The sequence below is a fragment of the Oryzias latipes genome, chromosome 18 (assembly GCF_002234675.1).
Source record: "Oryzias latipes chromosome 18, ASM223467v1".
In the NCBI taxonomy this organism is placed as follows: domain Eukaryota; kingdom Metazoa; phylum Chordata; class Actinopteri; order Beloniformes; family Adrianichthyidae; genus Oryzias; species Oryzias latipes.
Window position 1 is genome coordinate 6,850,228 of NC_019876.2, and position 15,031 is coordinate 6,865,258.

A 15,031-nucleotide genomic window follows, 5' to 3' on the forward strand; every position below is an offset into this window, starting at 1 on the left:
TGTCTAGTGGGTCTAGATGACCCAACTCCCAATGTTAAAGTGCCTAGGATAGCACAAGGTACAAGCCTAGAAGAAAACTGTTCTTAGGTTCTCCAGGGTTAAGTACATTTGCGACTACATTCCTTTTATGTCTTCCTCGCCTTCATCTTTGTACTCAGGACCAAATTTAAAATAAAGATTTTAGAAATATTTTTGCTCTGCACATGTGTTCCTTTTGAACACGCCTGTGTTAAATGTGGTGTCCCACAGGGCTCTAGATGTCGACCCATTTGTTCCCTCTGTAATTGGTCTGCAGAGGACAACCATCTTTATCCAGATCGCAGAAATAATTATTTACAAGCCTGTACCCAACTTATGAAAGCAGGAAAGTTATATTTTAGCCCAAAATTCAACTTTTAGAAATATTTGACAGTTTGTTTGTTTTTACTTTTTTTGGTGTTTTTTCCAAATACCTAAATTAAAGTATTAAACTGATCCATTGAGCAACTTTCTGAATCTTTTAAAATATTGCCTGATTTAGATACATAATTAGTAATACTATGAGGCTGCTAAATAATATAATTTTGTGATTACAACAGCATTTCCATTTCAATGTAGACACCATATTTTTTATGATTTTACGTATCCTGGGATAGGTGTCCCTTGCAATTCATTGCTCCAGTCAGGTCCTGGGATAGGCTCCAGCAACCATGTGAAGCCCAAAAGGGATTCAGCAGGTTCAGAAAATTGACAGATGTATGATTTTCAGTAAAAACTATCATATCACCTCTCTTCTTCTCCTCTGCATTCTTTTAGGCTCCAATTTTCTTGAAAAAGTCTTCATATATCCTTTATTTTCAAAGCTGGATCTTCAAAAAAGATGTACTGGTACTGGTTATGTTCTGGTAGTATTGTATTTTTTTCTTGATGATTTTGAAAAACCTTTGTCTGAACAGTGAAATGTCATCCACCATAACCCTACAGTTCCCCTTGAGTTTTAATTTCACTGCAAAAACTGAATCCTAAAGTGAAAGGACTCTTGTTTCAATATATCTGAAGTTTTTTGTCTTGCAAGAAAAATGACCTTATTAAGAAAGTAATCAATTGTACAATAATCCTTAATTAGTAAATTCTGTCTTAGTGACTCAAATATTTTTCTTTTTTTTCTTACCCAAATGCAGATCTTTTGCTTATTTAAAGGTTTTATTAAAAGAATATCAAAAATTTTTGGACTTATTCTATGGGAGCTGTTTTTCCAAGTTTTTTTTTTTTTGCTGTTTTTCCAAGTTATAAACAAATACTCTTCCCCCATATACCTCTTCTTTTCAGAGCAAACCTTTCTTGATGTTCCTCCACAAAAATCGTTCTCCATAGAGAGGGTTGAACTCCTGTCACACCTACAACACACCTCACCATTTTATTCATAGATAAAAATGTAAGAGATGTAGAATCTGTTGCCTGATTGTTTTCTTTCACAAAGCTGGCTTTAAGCTTTACATTTGTGGACGACACAAAGTTTAATTCACTTTTAAAAATTTACGACATTATTACACTATTTTTGCTGACATATTTTTTAAATAAATGTTTTCTTTTTTAGTTAGTTTGTACGACTGAATTTTAGGGCCACCAAAAATAAATAAACAAATAAATAAAATTAGGAGATTTAAAGTCGTAAATCATGTGCGAGAGAAAAAAAGTCGTAAATTTACGAGATTTTTTCTCAAAAATTTACTACTTAAGATCTCGCAGACTTGATTTAAAAAATAAAGATTCTAAACTGGCCCTAAAACTCCGTCGTAATTTTGAGTTTTGTTTTTTTTAATGTCCCTGGTGACAAACGGAGGGGGGAACTAAAAAGAGCGGGTCCAAGTTGCCGGCAGGATTAAGCATTTCCGGTGTCGCCCGCGACGTTACCCCTAACTACCACCGTTTCCATAGCGACCAGCACACAGAGCGGTAGGTTTGAGCAGTAAACGCTTGATTTTTACCTCACAAAAATTCCGTTTGAAAGGGCGCCGTTCCCTTAGAAATTTAGTTTTTGTTTTTTTTTAACTTTAGTGACCTGTGAAAAGTTTTTACCTGTATGGGGAGTTAAAGGAAAAAATAAAAAACAACGTTGGTCTGGGAAAGTTCGCAAACTGTCAACCGTGACTCGTTCGCAACCTGCGACGCACTTAAAACAAGCAAATTAAAACGTACAAAAACGTTAAGTTTGTGTCACATTCGCTGTTAGAGGACCATTTTTGTCACCTACTGTGGCGTCAAAATGGACGATAAAGACATTAAAACAGTCCGGCAGGTAAGACCGTGGCACAGACGTCCATTTTTTATCCAAACTTGCGCACGCGCTCACCTTCCCCCCCCTCTGTTTCCTCTCATATGGCGGCAGCTGCTGATTAACTGCGTCTGCATGTCTGATCTAACGGAGGGTCAGTGGACGGAGCAGAAGGTGAAGGTTCTGGACGGGTTCGTCGTGGACCCCTCCATCCCTGCTGTGGTGATCTACATGGACAGTTCATCCGAGCTACAGGTGGACTACAAGCCGCCAGCACTGGTATGGATTTTTAATGTCATTCTCTCACGTTGTTTAACTTTAGCATATAAAATTACTCTTTTATTTATAAGCTTAAATGTGTGTGCTTTTATTTTGAAATAGTACTGTGATTGCACTGAAACAAAATAGAGAGAATCTTATTAATTTACAAAAATGTCTTCAATGTTTTGTCCCTGTGGACATTAAATTGAGAAAGTAGTTATGGAATTAGTTATTAATTTTGTCTTTTTAAGTGGTCTTCTTATCTTTTCGTGTTTTCCCTTCAGGAAGCTGATTTGCTACAATTTTCTTTTGACCCAGTGCTGTCAAAATAAAACAGTCTTTTTCAATATAAAAGCACGCACGTTTAATAATCTCTGGTATGTGTTGAATTAGTAAAAAGAGAACCATGAACTAGTAAATGCTTTGAAGGAAACACTGCAGCTTAAACTGCTAAATAAAACAATCCGGTTAAAAAGAAATCCAAAGAATAAACTAAAAAAAGCTTCAATACATGTTAGTAAAAGTAGAAAACTGCTTTTGTAAACTTAAACACATCAAAAAAAATATCATGTGATTGAGCTATATAATAAATGACTTAAAAATGAAAATACTTAATAAGCTATTGTTATTAAAAATATTAAAGAAACGGAATTAAGCAGCCGGTTTTATCATTAGATACTGAAATGAACACATCTAAGAACAAAAACTTTAAACACGTTTTTCGAAAATAATCAGTATTTCTTTATGAAGCGCCTTTCAATTCGATTTTTCTGCTCACAATAAAAGAATCCCTTTCAAAATAAAATTCCTATAGGCATTTAATCTTATATGTCTTCAAGAAATTCATACATGAATAAAGTCTAATCTAAAACAAATACAGTGTTTTGAGATTTCTGCTGTAGATGAAGCGCTCAGACCCTCAGGGAGACTCTGATCCATAGGAGACCTGAACCTGAGGATCTGAAGGCCCTCAAAATGTCACAAAACAGAAGAAACATTGAAAAAAAGAAAACAACTTTTTTTATTTAAAAAAAGCCCTTTTTAAAACTGATCACTGCATCCAGGTATTGTTTTCCACAGGAACTGAAGGAGGTGTGCTATTTTATCCGCACGCCAGGAGCCATAATCACCGAAGAAACGTTCAATTCCGCCGTCCAGTGTTGTAAACGGAGGAGCAACCTGGTCCAGGGCCTGCTGAACGACTTGTGTTTGCATGGCCACACACTTCACCTCAGCACCTTCAGAGACCAGGCCATCCAGGACAGCTACATGAGGAGCTTCCACGAGGTCACAGCGGGCATCACAGGTGAAGGACCCCAGAGAACGTGTTTCTGGAAGCTGGTCCCACAAAACCTTTGACACCAGACACCTCCCTTTAAAATAGGTCTGTTCAGCTTTGCCTTTGGGGTTTGGTTTTGTTTTTTTATTTACATTTAGTTATTAACATTGTCAAAAATGTTACAGTTCACACAAAAATATCCGGAGTTATTTCAAAATACGTTTTTTTGATCTTATTTTTTATGTGCTTAGAGAGAAAAAAAAATTTCTAAAGCCGTGTGAGAAAGTAAATCTGTGTGTTTCTCTTGCAATCAAACCTTTATTGCTGACAGTCGGTCTGTCACACGACTGTAGAGGAATTTTCTTTTCCAAATTCAGACATTCATTGTCCCTGAGCATGTGGTTGTGTGGCGCTGCAACAAACTGGCGACCTGTTCATGGCGAACGGCGCCTTCACTTACCAATGACTGAGATAGGCTCCAGCCACACTGGGACACCGACAGGGATTCAGTGGATGGATGGATAAATGGATGGATGGATAAATGGATGGATAAATGGATAGATGGATGGATGGATGGATGGATAAATGGATAGATGGATGGATGGATGGATGGATAAATGGATGGATGGATGGATAAATGGATAAATGGATGGATGGATGGATGGATGGATGGATAAATGGATGGATGGATGGATAAATGGATGGATGGATGGATGGATGGATGGATGGATGGATGGCTGGATGGATGGATGGATAAATGGATAGATGGATGGATGGATAAATGGATGGATGGATGGATGGATGGATAAATGGATGGATGGATGGATGGATGGATAAATGGATGGATGGATGGATGGATGGATAAATGGATGGATGGATGGATGGATGGATAAATGGATGGATGGATGGATGGATGGATAAATGGATGGATGGATGGATGGATGGATAAATGGATAGATGGATGGATGGATGGATAAATGGATGGATGGATGGATGGATGGATGGATGGATAAATGGATGGATGGATGGATGGATGGATGGATAAATGGATGGATGGATGGATGGATAAATGGATGGATGGATGGATGGATGGATGGATGGATAAATGGATGGATGGATGGATGGATGGATGGATGGATAAATGGATGGATGGATGGATGGATAAATGGATGGATGGATGGATGGATGGATGGATGGATAAATGGATGGATGGATGGATGGATGGATGGATGGATGGATGGATGGATAAATGGATGGATGGATGGATGGATGGATGGATGGATGGATGGATGGATAAATGGATGGATGGATGGATGGATAAATGGATGGATGGATGGATGGATAAATGGATGGATGGATGGATGGATGGATAATGGATGGATTTTCAAAATAACAGATTACATCATCTCATCCAGATGACTTTCATAAGAGGTCAGGTGAGGTGGTTCTGTACATCCCGGTGGAAGGTCTGGCGTGTTCTCCAAAGGAGGCTGCTGGGAAGAAGAAGCTCGTGCAGAGAATGGAGAGTAAGTTTGTTTTAAATCCAAATAAAAACCTGTGTTCTACATGGAATTGAAATGTTTAATGCTTTCTTTTCCTCATTACCAGTATCTTCGTCTCGTCAGACAGTTCTTCTTTTCTTCCTTCTCACTCTTTTTTTTTTCTGTCTCTGCTTCGTTCCCGTGTCTCCTCTCAACTCCTGCTGACTCCTCTCAACTTGGCTCTTCTCTGCAGTCGTCATGACGCGCTGGATCAATCAGATCCGAGAGGTCCTGAACGACCAAGACACGGCGGAGAGGAGGGACGAGTGCGGCCCACTTCAGGAGATCGCCTTCTGGAAGAGCCGCTCCTCCAAGCTGACTCGCATCCACCTGCAGCTGCAAGAGCCGGGAGTCCGCCACATCCAGGACGTCCTGCTGCGCGCCAAGTCCAAAAGAAAGGAGAAGTTCAGCCTGCTGGCCAGGGAACTACAGGTGATGGTGAAATGTGTGCGGAGTGTGGAGCCAGAAGGATCTCTGGAGTGAAATGTAGAAAGCTCTCCTTCGTTAATCACTTCAAATCCTTCTGCAAGCCGCTCAGAGAAATACAAATATTCTAACATTTTTCTAAAGCCAAAACTTTATGAACAATGAAACTCTTTCCGTTCAGGAAAAGTCATTAAAAAGTCAGTTTAGGTTGGCTGAATCCTTTCATGGTGCGTTCAAAAATCTTCTGCAGAATGTTAAAATATTCTGTTTCGAGTATATCTAATAGTAATACCATGTCTGGAGAGGCTGTTTTAGCTTCAGTCTGTCAAATATTAGCACCACACATTGTGAGGTTGTGTGACCGAAAAGTCGTTTTTCCTGCTATTTTTTTCTGTAAATGAAAACCATAGATTGCATTTGTTCTGTCTAAAGTTTTAAAAACTTTCTTGATGTTTTCATGTCTGCATGGGGCGTCCAGGAACACTCCAAACAAGCGGACTCGAACCTGACCTTCCTGTCCGTGCTGAATAAGCCCTGCCAGGAGCTGTCCCGGCTCAAGCCCAGCGAGGTCGCCCCGATGCTGGAGCGCATCATTTCCCTCGTCTGCATCATCTGGTGGAACTCCCCGTATTATCACGCGGAGAAAACTGCCGGGCTCTTCGGTCAGGTACCGGGAACTCCACGAAGACGACCGCGACGCACAGGCCTGTGCACGTGACCAAGGCTGTGTTTGTCCTGCAATGTTTCAGCTGAGCAATGAGATCATTCGCCTGTGCAGCCGGAGCGTCTCACTGGAAAGGATTTTCCAAGGCTTCGTGCTGTCAAGCAAGCGGGACCTCAGCGACTGTATCCAGTGCTGCCAGTCCTGGAAGCAAAGCTACGAGGGCGCCAAGACGCTCCACAAGAAGTAGGTCAACTGAAAGCCAGTTAGAACCTTCCTTTTTTTTTCTTTCCTTGAACTTATCCTGGATTGGCAAACTGAACCATTTAATCCGAATCACCTCCAAACCTGGTTCTAAAAAGCTGCTGAACAGAGAAAAATAGTTCCGTCTCTAGTGAGAAAACCCAGATTTTACAGACGATTGCAACAACTCCAGTCTGAGCACGCTCTGTAGCACATGGTTAAGAAGCACTGTGGTGTTATTCCTGCAGCCTCAGCATGAGCAGACGCCCTCTGCACTCTTCTTCTGTGGTGTCGTGGTAACGGCCTTTGCTTTTCCATCCTGTCAGGTATTCAGACAGAGAGTGGATCCTGGACGAACCAGCCTTTATAAATGTGGTTGATATTTTCATCAGAAGGCTCAGAGATCTGCTTGAGGTAACCCACCCCCCACCCCCCCCACCCACCCCCATTTGTGTTTGCTTTCATCATCTTAACTCTAGTCTTTGTAGAAGCTCAAAAAAAATCTTTCAAAAAGCGGATTTTACTGAGCTAACCAGATATAAACCACAGTGAAAGGGTTATTTCCCATGCAGCAGGAGAGGGTTGCAGGAACTCTCTGGTTTCGTTTCCTCAGGTTTGTGATTGCCAGCACAAGTTTGGCCGTTGGGAGGACGGTCAGCAGAGAGAGCTGCCGTGTTTTCGAGGTTTGAACGGGCTGGAGTTCACCAAAACTCTGCTGCAAATAGAGAGCAGCTTCCACGGCAGCCTGAAGAGCCTGGAAACCGTCGGCAAAGACATCCTGAACATCAAAACCTTCAAGTGGAGCAAAGCGTTCAGCAGGTCCGTCCGCTGCTTTTTACACCTTTAATAATTCGGAACTTTCTGACATTTGACACGAATGAAATAGAATACACAAATCAGGAGGATTTAATATTAATCCGCTGATTTCACTTTATGTATCCAAGCAAATAAAAGCAGAAAAAGTGCATCATGGGAAGTAAAGGAACAGTTAAAACAAGTCCAGGAAGCTCAGGTTAGCCCATAGCAGGGAGGTGTGGTGCAGAGCTGGGATGGGTGACCTGATTGGAAGGTTGTCAGTTCAGTTCCCACCTTGTCAAAAATGTTCCTGGGCAAGACGCTGAACCCCCCCCCATTGATCCTGGTGGTTAAAGTTTGGCGCCAGTGTTCAGCAGCAGGCATCACTGTGTGAAAGACACTAGAACATCTGTTAAGTGAACAAGGCCGCGGCGCTCTGTTCTTCTAGCTGACCTCCTCTTCCACATTTCTTTTATGGGTCACCTGCTTGTGCTGTTTGTTTTTTTACAGATTCATCAGGTTCATGAGGGAGCTGGAGATGAAGATGCGGAACCTGATGAGCTCAGTGTTTGAGACCGTGACAACAGTTCAGGATGGAGTTCGAGTCCTGGACAGTTTTAGGCCTTTCCTAATCTATGAGGTGACGCTCACGGATGGCAGCTTCAGTGACACACCGAACAAACACAGCGGTCACTTTCCGTTGGTTTGGTTCCCTGTTTGTCCTCACATTTTTTTTTTCTCATGCGACCTTTTCCATCCAGGCTTTCAACAACTTCTTACAGGAGAAAGCAGAACAAGTGCACAGCATCTTTAGAGAACAGCTTCGACTGGTCAACAAAGAACTCAGCCAGAGGAAGTCGTCTTGTCCCGATCACATGTCCAGGACGATAGGGCAGGTGGTGTGGGCAAAGAACCACAAAGGGCTCTTAGATGAGCACTATAAGGTGAGTTCTTCACTCTTTTTCCTGCTGTAATGATGAAGCAGATGCTGTTTATGTTCATGTTCTCTACAGATCTGGATGGCAGGCAGGTCAGTTCAGCAGACAGACATTTCTGTGTTGAGCCATTTTGAGCCTCTTCCTCTCGAAGACCTCCTGTTTATGGGGTCGCACCTGCCCCAACTTTTTCAACCCGTTGTCGTTGATGGATAAAAGACTAACCTTTTTCCATTCAAACATTGATTTCTTCTATCCAACCTAATGGTCGACATCCGTTTCCCGTTTGTCTTGCTGCGACCTGCAGGTGCTTCAGCGGGCTTCTTTTCTGCACGAGTCAGACAGCTACAAGCAGGTGGTTTCCTCCTACAGCCAGACCGTCCTGGGTTTGGATGAGATGGCGAGGAAGAGCTTCATCGAGTGGAGCCAGAGGGTGAACGCGCAGTACGCTAACATGCTGGGACAGCCTCTGCTCGTCTACAGGAGGGGAGATCCGGCTCAGCTACAAACAAACTTTGAAGAGTAAGTCAGCTCACACAGCAAATCAAAATCTTCCTTTCAGTTGATCTTTGGTGGAGCTCTGTGCGCAGAAATTCTACGTATTCAGAATTAAGTAAATTAAAATAGAAAAACTCTGGATAAAGTCACGATTTTCCTAAATGTTGCTCAGATTAATTTCCATGAAACATGATTGTGCGACTTCCCGAATTGCTTCGCTTTCCCCACGGCTTCGACGTTTATCTCTTTAAGCAGTGGGCTATGGAAAAACTACTACTTCTTGATGATGTCATCAATAGTCGCCAGTCATCAACATCAAAGTCATGCAAGAACAAAATCGTAATATTACTTACATTTAGGTGTAGACTTCTGTGCGTCCTCAATGTATAGTTTGAGTTCAGACTTCGTCTTTGGAGTTGAGCTTAACTTTTTTTGGGGGCGGGGCTTTGAGCACATTGGATGCTGGCACTTGATTAACCTTGGGTGACAGAGGTGATGATGATGATGTCATTTTTGCTCTAGAAAAGCGTCTGTTGTTGGCGCCGTCGATGTCAACCTTCCTCTGATGCGTCGTCAATCCTGTCAATCATGTCCTGGTAGCCAGTGGGCTCAAAGCCCCGCACCCACATTCAATTTGGATGAACATCAGGAAGTTCAAAAGTTTAAAATGAGGATTGAAAGTGAAACAGAATAGAATGTAAAAAATACAACACAGCATCTGTTACTAATGAATATTTTCATTTGGTAAAAGTTTTAGGCTTGTGGGTTATCTTTTTTCAGGTTTTCAGTATTTTTTCATTTAAAAAATATTTTTTAAATGTACAATGTTTCTTCTGAGTTTATTTTTTTTTTCTTTACAATCTTGTTTTGATTCACTTCGAGCCAATCCGTAGATGCTCTATTTATTTATAGTTGTAAATTAATTCCAGGTAAATTCTCGTTTTTAACAAATGCATAATTCCCAAATTACCTTTTAAATGTCATCGTTCTGGTGACTGTTTCAAATCAAAGTGCTGCTGATGCATCCCCACTGTGTTTTCTTCTGCAGAAGCCTTTTGACTCTGTTCTCCGAGATCCAGTTTTGGGAGCAGCGGAAGGAGGAGGTCCCCCCGTCCCTGGAGGGGGTTTACCAGAGAAGGAAAGACATCCGGGTCCTGAGGGAGAACGTCCTGCGCCTCACCAGGGAGTACAACAGGTGTGGCTCAAACACACCGTCCTAAACATCAGCCTCAAGCTCAACTCGCGCTGCTTTCTTCCCGTTTGTGTTGGTCAGGAGAGCAGAGATGCTGTCGGCTCACGAGCTGGGTCTGTTTGAGGAGCAAATGCATCAGTTGGATCAAAGGGTTAACCCTGGTTTGACCAAATATCTGTGGCTGAGCGGAGAGGCGTCCAGCCTGTTCGTCAAAGAGTGTCTCTCGCATGTTGAGAAGGTTGTAAGACGCAGACTTTATCTGAATGAGGTCAAATGTGATATAATGTGAGGCGCGTCGTTATTCCTGCACTTGCGCTCTCTAGGTCCAGGTGATGGTCAGGAGTTACGTCCAATCCAAACGTTCCATCTCCAGCCTCTGTGAGCAGATCAGTCAAACGCTGCTGGTTACACTCGACAGCAAGACTTTGTACGGGTGAGACCAGACTGTCCAGAAATCCCTCAGAACAAAGTCTGACGCCTGTTTGAGCGACAAAGTACGGAGGGTTTTGCATTTTAGGAGTGGGGAGTTTGAGGAGGAGCAGAAGGCCCATCAGCAAATGTGCCTCCAAAAGCTCAGATCAGCACACAAGAGCATCGTGGACCTGATGACCAACATCTACATCAACTTTGCCAACGATGGCGCCAAGGTATCAGTTTCAACGTCATTAGACACCCATCCTGATGAGACGTTTATTTGATGAAGCCTTAGTCACATGACCCATACAGGACGTTGACCCATGTCCTGCGTGTGGTAAGTGTATCGTAGGAGTAATGTAAGCTGCACGTATGACACTTTATTCAATAGTGAGGTGCGAGCACTGGCCCTTACTGACCGCGCACAAACGTTGCACACACGAGTTGTGCATGAGATGCATAGGTTCCCGTAGGACGCCCACGCAAATTTTGCTCTGATTGTTTCATTTGATATTTTGTTTCTAAAAGTCACGCTGCATCTCACGGGGCAGGTAACTTTTACCTGAACATCCCTAACGGGATCCTTGTGCCGTTTGCAGGATTTGGGGGGTTAAATCCAATTGAAGAATCCGTACAACAGGCCTCCTTCTCTCCGCTTCACTCTTACTTACCCTCAAGTGTTGTTTAAGTGTTCCCTATGACCCACGCTTACAGCACACTCACAGAAAAACCTGTGCGAGAACATTTTCGCTCTACAGGCTCCCCAAGTGGTCTACGACCTAGATATGTCCCACTGACCACCTGCTTGCCCCGTACAGGTATGCCAGCGTCCAGCCCGTATCCACCTGAAAGGGCAGTAGTGACTAAGGCTTTAGTTGACTATAAGGGAGAGTTTGGTCTTTTACTTTTTGCTGTTGGTGCTTTTGTTTTGAAGGTGCAGGAGCATTGGATGGCCTTCACAGAAACGGTGGACCAAATGGTGGAGAAAGCGCTGACCATTGCTGTCACAGACTCCATGAGGAAGCTCTCTGCTGTCATCAATGGCAACAGCCGCGCTGTTTTCAAAGTGCTTGTGGAGCTGTCCCAGCCAGCACCTCCAAACAAACCAAAGGTGCCAACTCTCTGTATTACACACTCCTAATCCTCAACAAAAAACGTTTTACCTTGCTGCATACTGGAAGCTCATGGTTTCATGTGAAAAAAAGCTAAAACTGTAGCCGTGTGCAAGGAAATGCACTAAGTAATGCAGTAGATGCATTTCCAGCTGTCATCCCCGGGTAGGAGGGAATGTCTGACTACAACGACACAAAAAAGACTCCTTATAAGAGAAATTACATATTCACTACATTGTTAAATGTGGAGCAAAAGCTGAGAGTCTAGCTTTTGCTCATTTAAACCATCGACTGTATACAAGTACTGGAGTAGAAAATGACTTCCCTACCAGCTTGAACCGGATGAAGTCAATTCAGTTGCCATTTTTCCGTGAACGGACTCCGCCATGTTGGAGCCAGACAACTTCAGCGATTTGTCTTAGTCAGTCTGAATGTTTCTATGGCAACCACTCTTGTGAATCAGGAGGGAGATTGTTGGAAGGGCACTTGAAAGCATGCAACGCGATTATCTGTCCAATGTTGGACAAGTTGGAGATGGGGGCCAGCAGCCTCCACATACTTTTATTGAGGCATCTGATTGGCCAGTTTATAATTTGAATACGTTGCACTACAGAAAACAATTTGAATTAGTGAGGAACATGTAAGAATGGTTATTCTGACAGATAGAATGACTGAGTTATAGCTGTTATTTTTTCTATAAATGTCTTTTTGGCTACTTGTTGGAACATGAGGGGGGGGGGGGGGGGGGGTCAGTCCAGTTCTCTTATACAATCAGCGGTTCAAACACAATTGAAGAAAATCAGATTCAGTTCAGTTTAGTTCTCTAAAGTTACAAAAATGATCCCTAACTCTGCACACTTGTTGCCTGTTGGTGGTTTGATCAGAGCCTGCAGAGGTGCAAAACCGTGCAGAATTGTATCCGTTGTAGAGGCCGGCTTCCTTTTCCGTCATGACCGACAACAAATGCACGATGATAAAAAGTAGGCTTTTGTTTTCAAATGTTTGTTTTCTTTTGTCCTTTTCAATCAATCCTCTCTCTTTCACTCGTTCCAAAGCTCTTTCCAAACGTTCCCAGGAAAAGGCGAAGCCTTGAATCCTGCCTGTTTGTGTGGTTTTTGCACAGATGCAGTTCTCACCAACTCTGAGCAAGCTCGCTGAGATTGTAAAGATCTTGCCTCAGCTCACCCACATGGTTTCAGAATTCAAGCGGCTCCCAGAACTTCTGTGCGGCAGACGGTCTGAGAGGAACCCCGTACACGTCAACATAGGTCGGAATTTGGAATTGAAAAACAGCTGATGTTTTTATTGGTCTCCCGTTTCACCTGATTGTTCCGTTTTTGGATTCATTAGAGCAAGACGTGATCCTTAAAAAGATTCAGGCTCAGGTCACTGCAGGGATGGTAGCCAACGCCCAGCAGCTCCAGGCCTCTTTGAAGAGCTGGGAGAAATACAGGCCCATCTGGCTGCCCGACAAGGACATGATGATCCAGACGTACAACAAACCCGACCAAAAAGCCTCGGATTTTGACAGCAGTATTCAGAGGTGCGCAGTTGCTCCAAAAGGCAGGAACAAATCCCATCGTTCTGAACAATCATCGCTGTGGCTCTGTCCTTTTGCAGGTACTTGGAATACGCAGAGAACGCAGAACACGAGGAGACGCTGCTCAAGATGCAGTTTGTGATGCTGGACTTCTCCCCGCTGAAGCTGTCCATCATGCAGCACTGCCACATGTGGCAAACCAAGTTCACGCAGCTTCTGGGCGGGCTGGCCAGCTCCAACCTCACAGGCCTGTACGCCTACATGGAGGACAACGCTAAGAGGTGCACACCTTTCACTGACTCCTCTAGAACTTGTGCTGTCTTGTGGGGTCCAGATGACCCCACTCCCAACGTTAACGTGCCTCCGAGGCACGTTAACGTTGGGAGTGGGGTCATCTGGACCCCACAAGACTAAGGTTAGATTTTCTTTTTATTGAACTAAAGAGCCTTCATTTGTGCTGAGAAAAGACCAGATTTTTAACAGTTTTTAAGCAAAAATCTGACATTTAAAAGTCTCCTGATTGGATTTCCTGTTATGACTAGTCTCTACACTGCAAAAGAGGAAAAAGAGCAGAAAATCATGAGAAAGAAGTCAAACTTTCTGTCCATGCAGCAAGTGATTTTTATCCAACAAGAAATCTGATCATGAGAATTTCACACTTTTCTTTAAAACTATTTTTCAAAAAGGGAAAAATTATCTAAAAAAAACTAACTTAGATAGAATTATGTGAACTGAATGTTATATAGCTCACTAATAAGTAATTTCTTAGGCTAGATCTAAGCATCCAAATTACAAATGGTTTGTAATTTTTAAGTTTTAACTTAAATAAAGTTGTTTTGATTACAGTGACAAAAATCTAGAGTAAAAAAGTGGAAATGACTCGTTTTAGAACAAAATCTGAATGAGAAAACGGTCGTAGTACCAGTTGACCCATCTACTTAAATCCTCATAAAATCCAAGAGTAGGACTTATTCTTAGAGCATAAATATACATTTTTGTTCTCTTTCCGTCTAACTTGTGTACATTTATTGAACTTTAAACTAATATCCTTGAAATTGAATCAAAAACTACAGTGCCTCTTAAAAGTTCAGAAAATAAATAAAACTGCAAATAAAATGTAATGTGGCATTTATGTCTGTTTTTGTGTCCATCAACTAAAAATACCAATTCTCAAAGAGAAATGTCTGAAATATTTAAGTTGAACTTCACATTTGATAAACTTTCTGTCGTTGTCAACTGTGTTCAAAGCTAAAACCTGTCTGTGATATTTAATGTAGCTTCTCTGGGTTATAAAGTAATTCTGTTTGATAAAATGTATGTAGATGGTTAGAAGCCTTTCTTAAATCAAGTCACTTGAGGTTTTTTTTTAAACCTAAATCAAGTTTTTCTGCTGTAAAGAGTGTGGAGCCAGTTTGTTTTCACTCATCGTAATAGATTTTTTTTTTCTAGGTCTTAACTCTGAATGAGATAAAAAGTTCTCGACTGTGCCGTGTGGAGCTAAATTATGTTTGAACCTGGTAAAATATCTTGTATGTATAAAAACATGGTTATAATCTTTGCAAGGGTTTAATAGTCTGCAGTGCACAGGGCTATTTAGGCTTTTAAACCCCCCCCCCTCCAAAAACCAAATCTTTTGCGGTTTCCTCTGACTGTGCCGTCTTTTCCATCTGCCTTCAGATTGGGACAACCGCCTCAGACGCTGGAGGAGCTTGAAGAACGTTCAAAGCTGCTGGAGACGCTCCACAACAACTCCGCCAAAACAGAAGCTCAGATTAAGCTCATCCAGGAGGAGTTTGCTGTCCTCCAAAAATACGACGAGGCCGTGGAGAACCCTCTCAGTGACGCGGTCATTAATGCATTAACCTTCACCCTCTGGTGCT

General features: G+C 42.3%; 1 protein-coding gene across 2 annotated transcripts in view; it reads left to right on the forward strand.

Moving 5' to 3' along the window:
- Nucleotides 1-1,799: 1,799 nt before the first annotated feature.
- dnah2 (dynein axonemal heavy chain 2) overlaps nt 1,800-15,031 on the forward strand; it is a 76,550-nt gene continuing 63,318 nt past the window's right edge. For both annotated transcript variants that reach the window (XM_023966257.1, XM_023966258.1), the window contains exons 1-21: nt 1,800-2,278; nt 2,369-2,533; nt 3,596-3,821; nt 5,210-5,320; nt 5,529-5,767; nt 6,240-6,428; nt 6,511-6,668; nt 6,992-7,079; nt 7,279-7,484; nt 7,971-8,100; nt 8,222-8,404; nt 8,703-8,917; nt 9,942-10,088; nt 10,167-10,323; nt 10,409-10,518; nt 10,603-10,732; nt 11,434-11,610; nt 12,735-12,879; nt 12,962-13,154; nt 13,232-13,432; nt 14,829-14,997. In XM_023966257.1, coding sequence (XP_023822025.1) covers nt 2,246-2,278; nt 2,369-2,533; nt 3,596-3,821; nt 5,210-5,320; nt 5,529-5,767; nt 6,240-6,428; nt 6,511-6,668; nt 6,992-7,079; nt 7,279-7,484; nt 7,971-8,100; nt 8,222-8,404; nt 8,703-8,917; nt 9,942-10,088; nt 10,167-10,323; nt 10,409-10,518; nt 10,603-10,732; nt 11,434-11,610; nt 12,735-12,879; nt 12,962-13,154; nt 13,232-13,432; nt 14,829-14,997 — 3,372 coding nt within the window. In that variant the 5' untranslated portion in view covers nt 1,800-2,245. The remainder of the gene's footprint in view (nt 2,279-2,368; nt 2,534-3,595; nt 3,822-5,209; nt 5,321-5,528; nt 5,768-6,239; nt 6,429-6,510; nt 6,669-6,991; nt 7,080-7,278; nt 7,485-7,970; nt 8,101-8,221; nt 8,405-8,702; nt 8,918-9,941; nt 10,089-10,166; nt 10,324-10,408; nt 10,519-10,602; nt 10,733-11,433; nt 11,611-12,734; nt 12,880-12,961; nt 13,155-13,231; nt 13,433-14,828; nt 14,998-15,031) is intronic.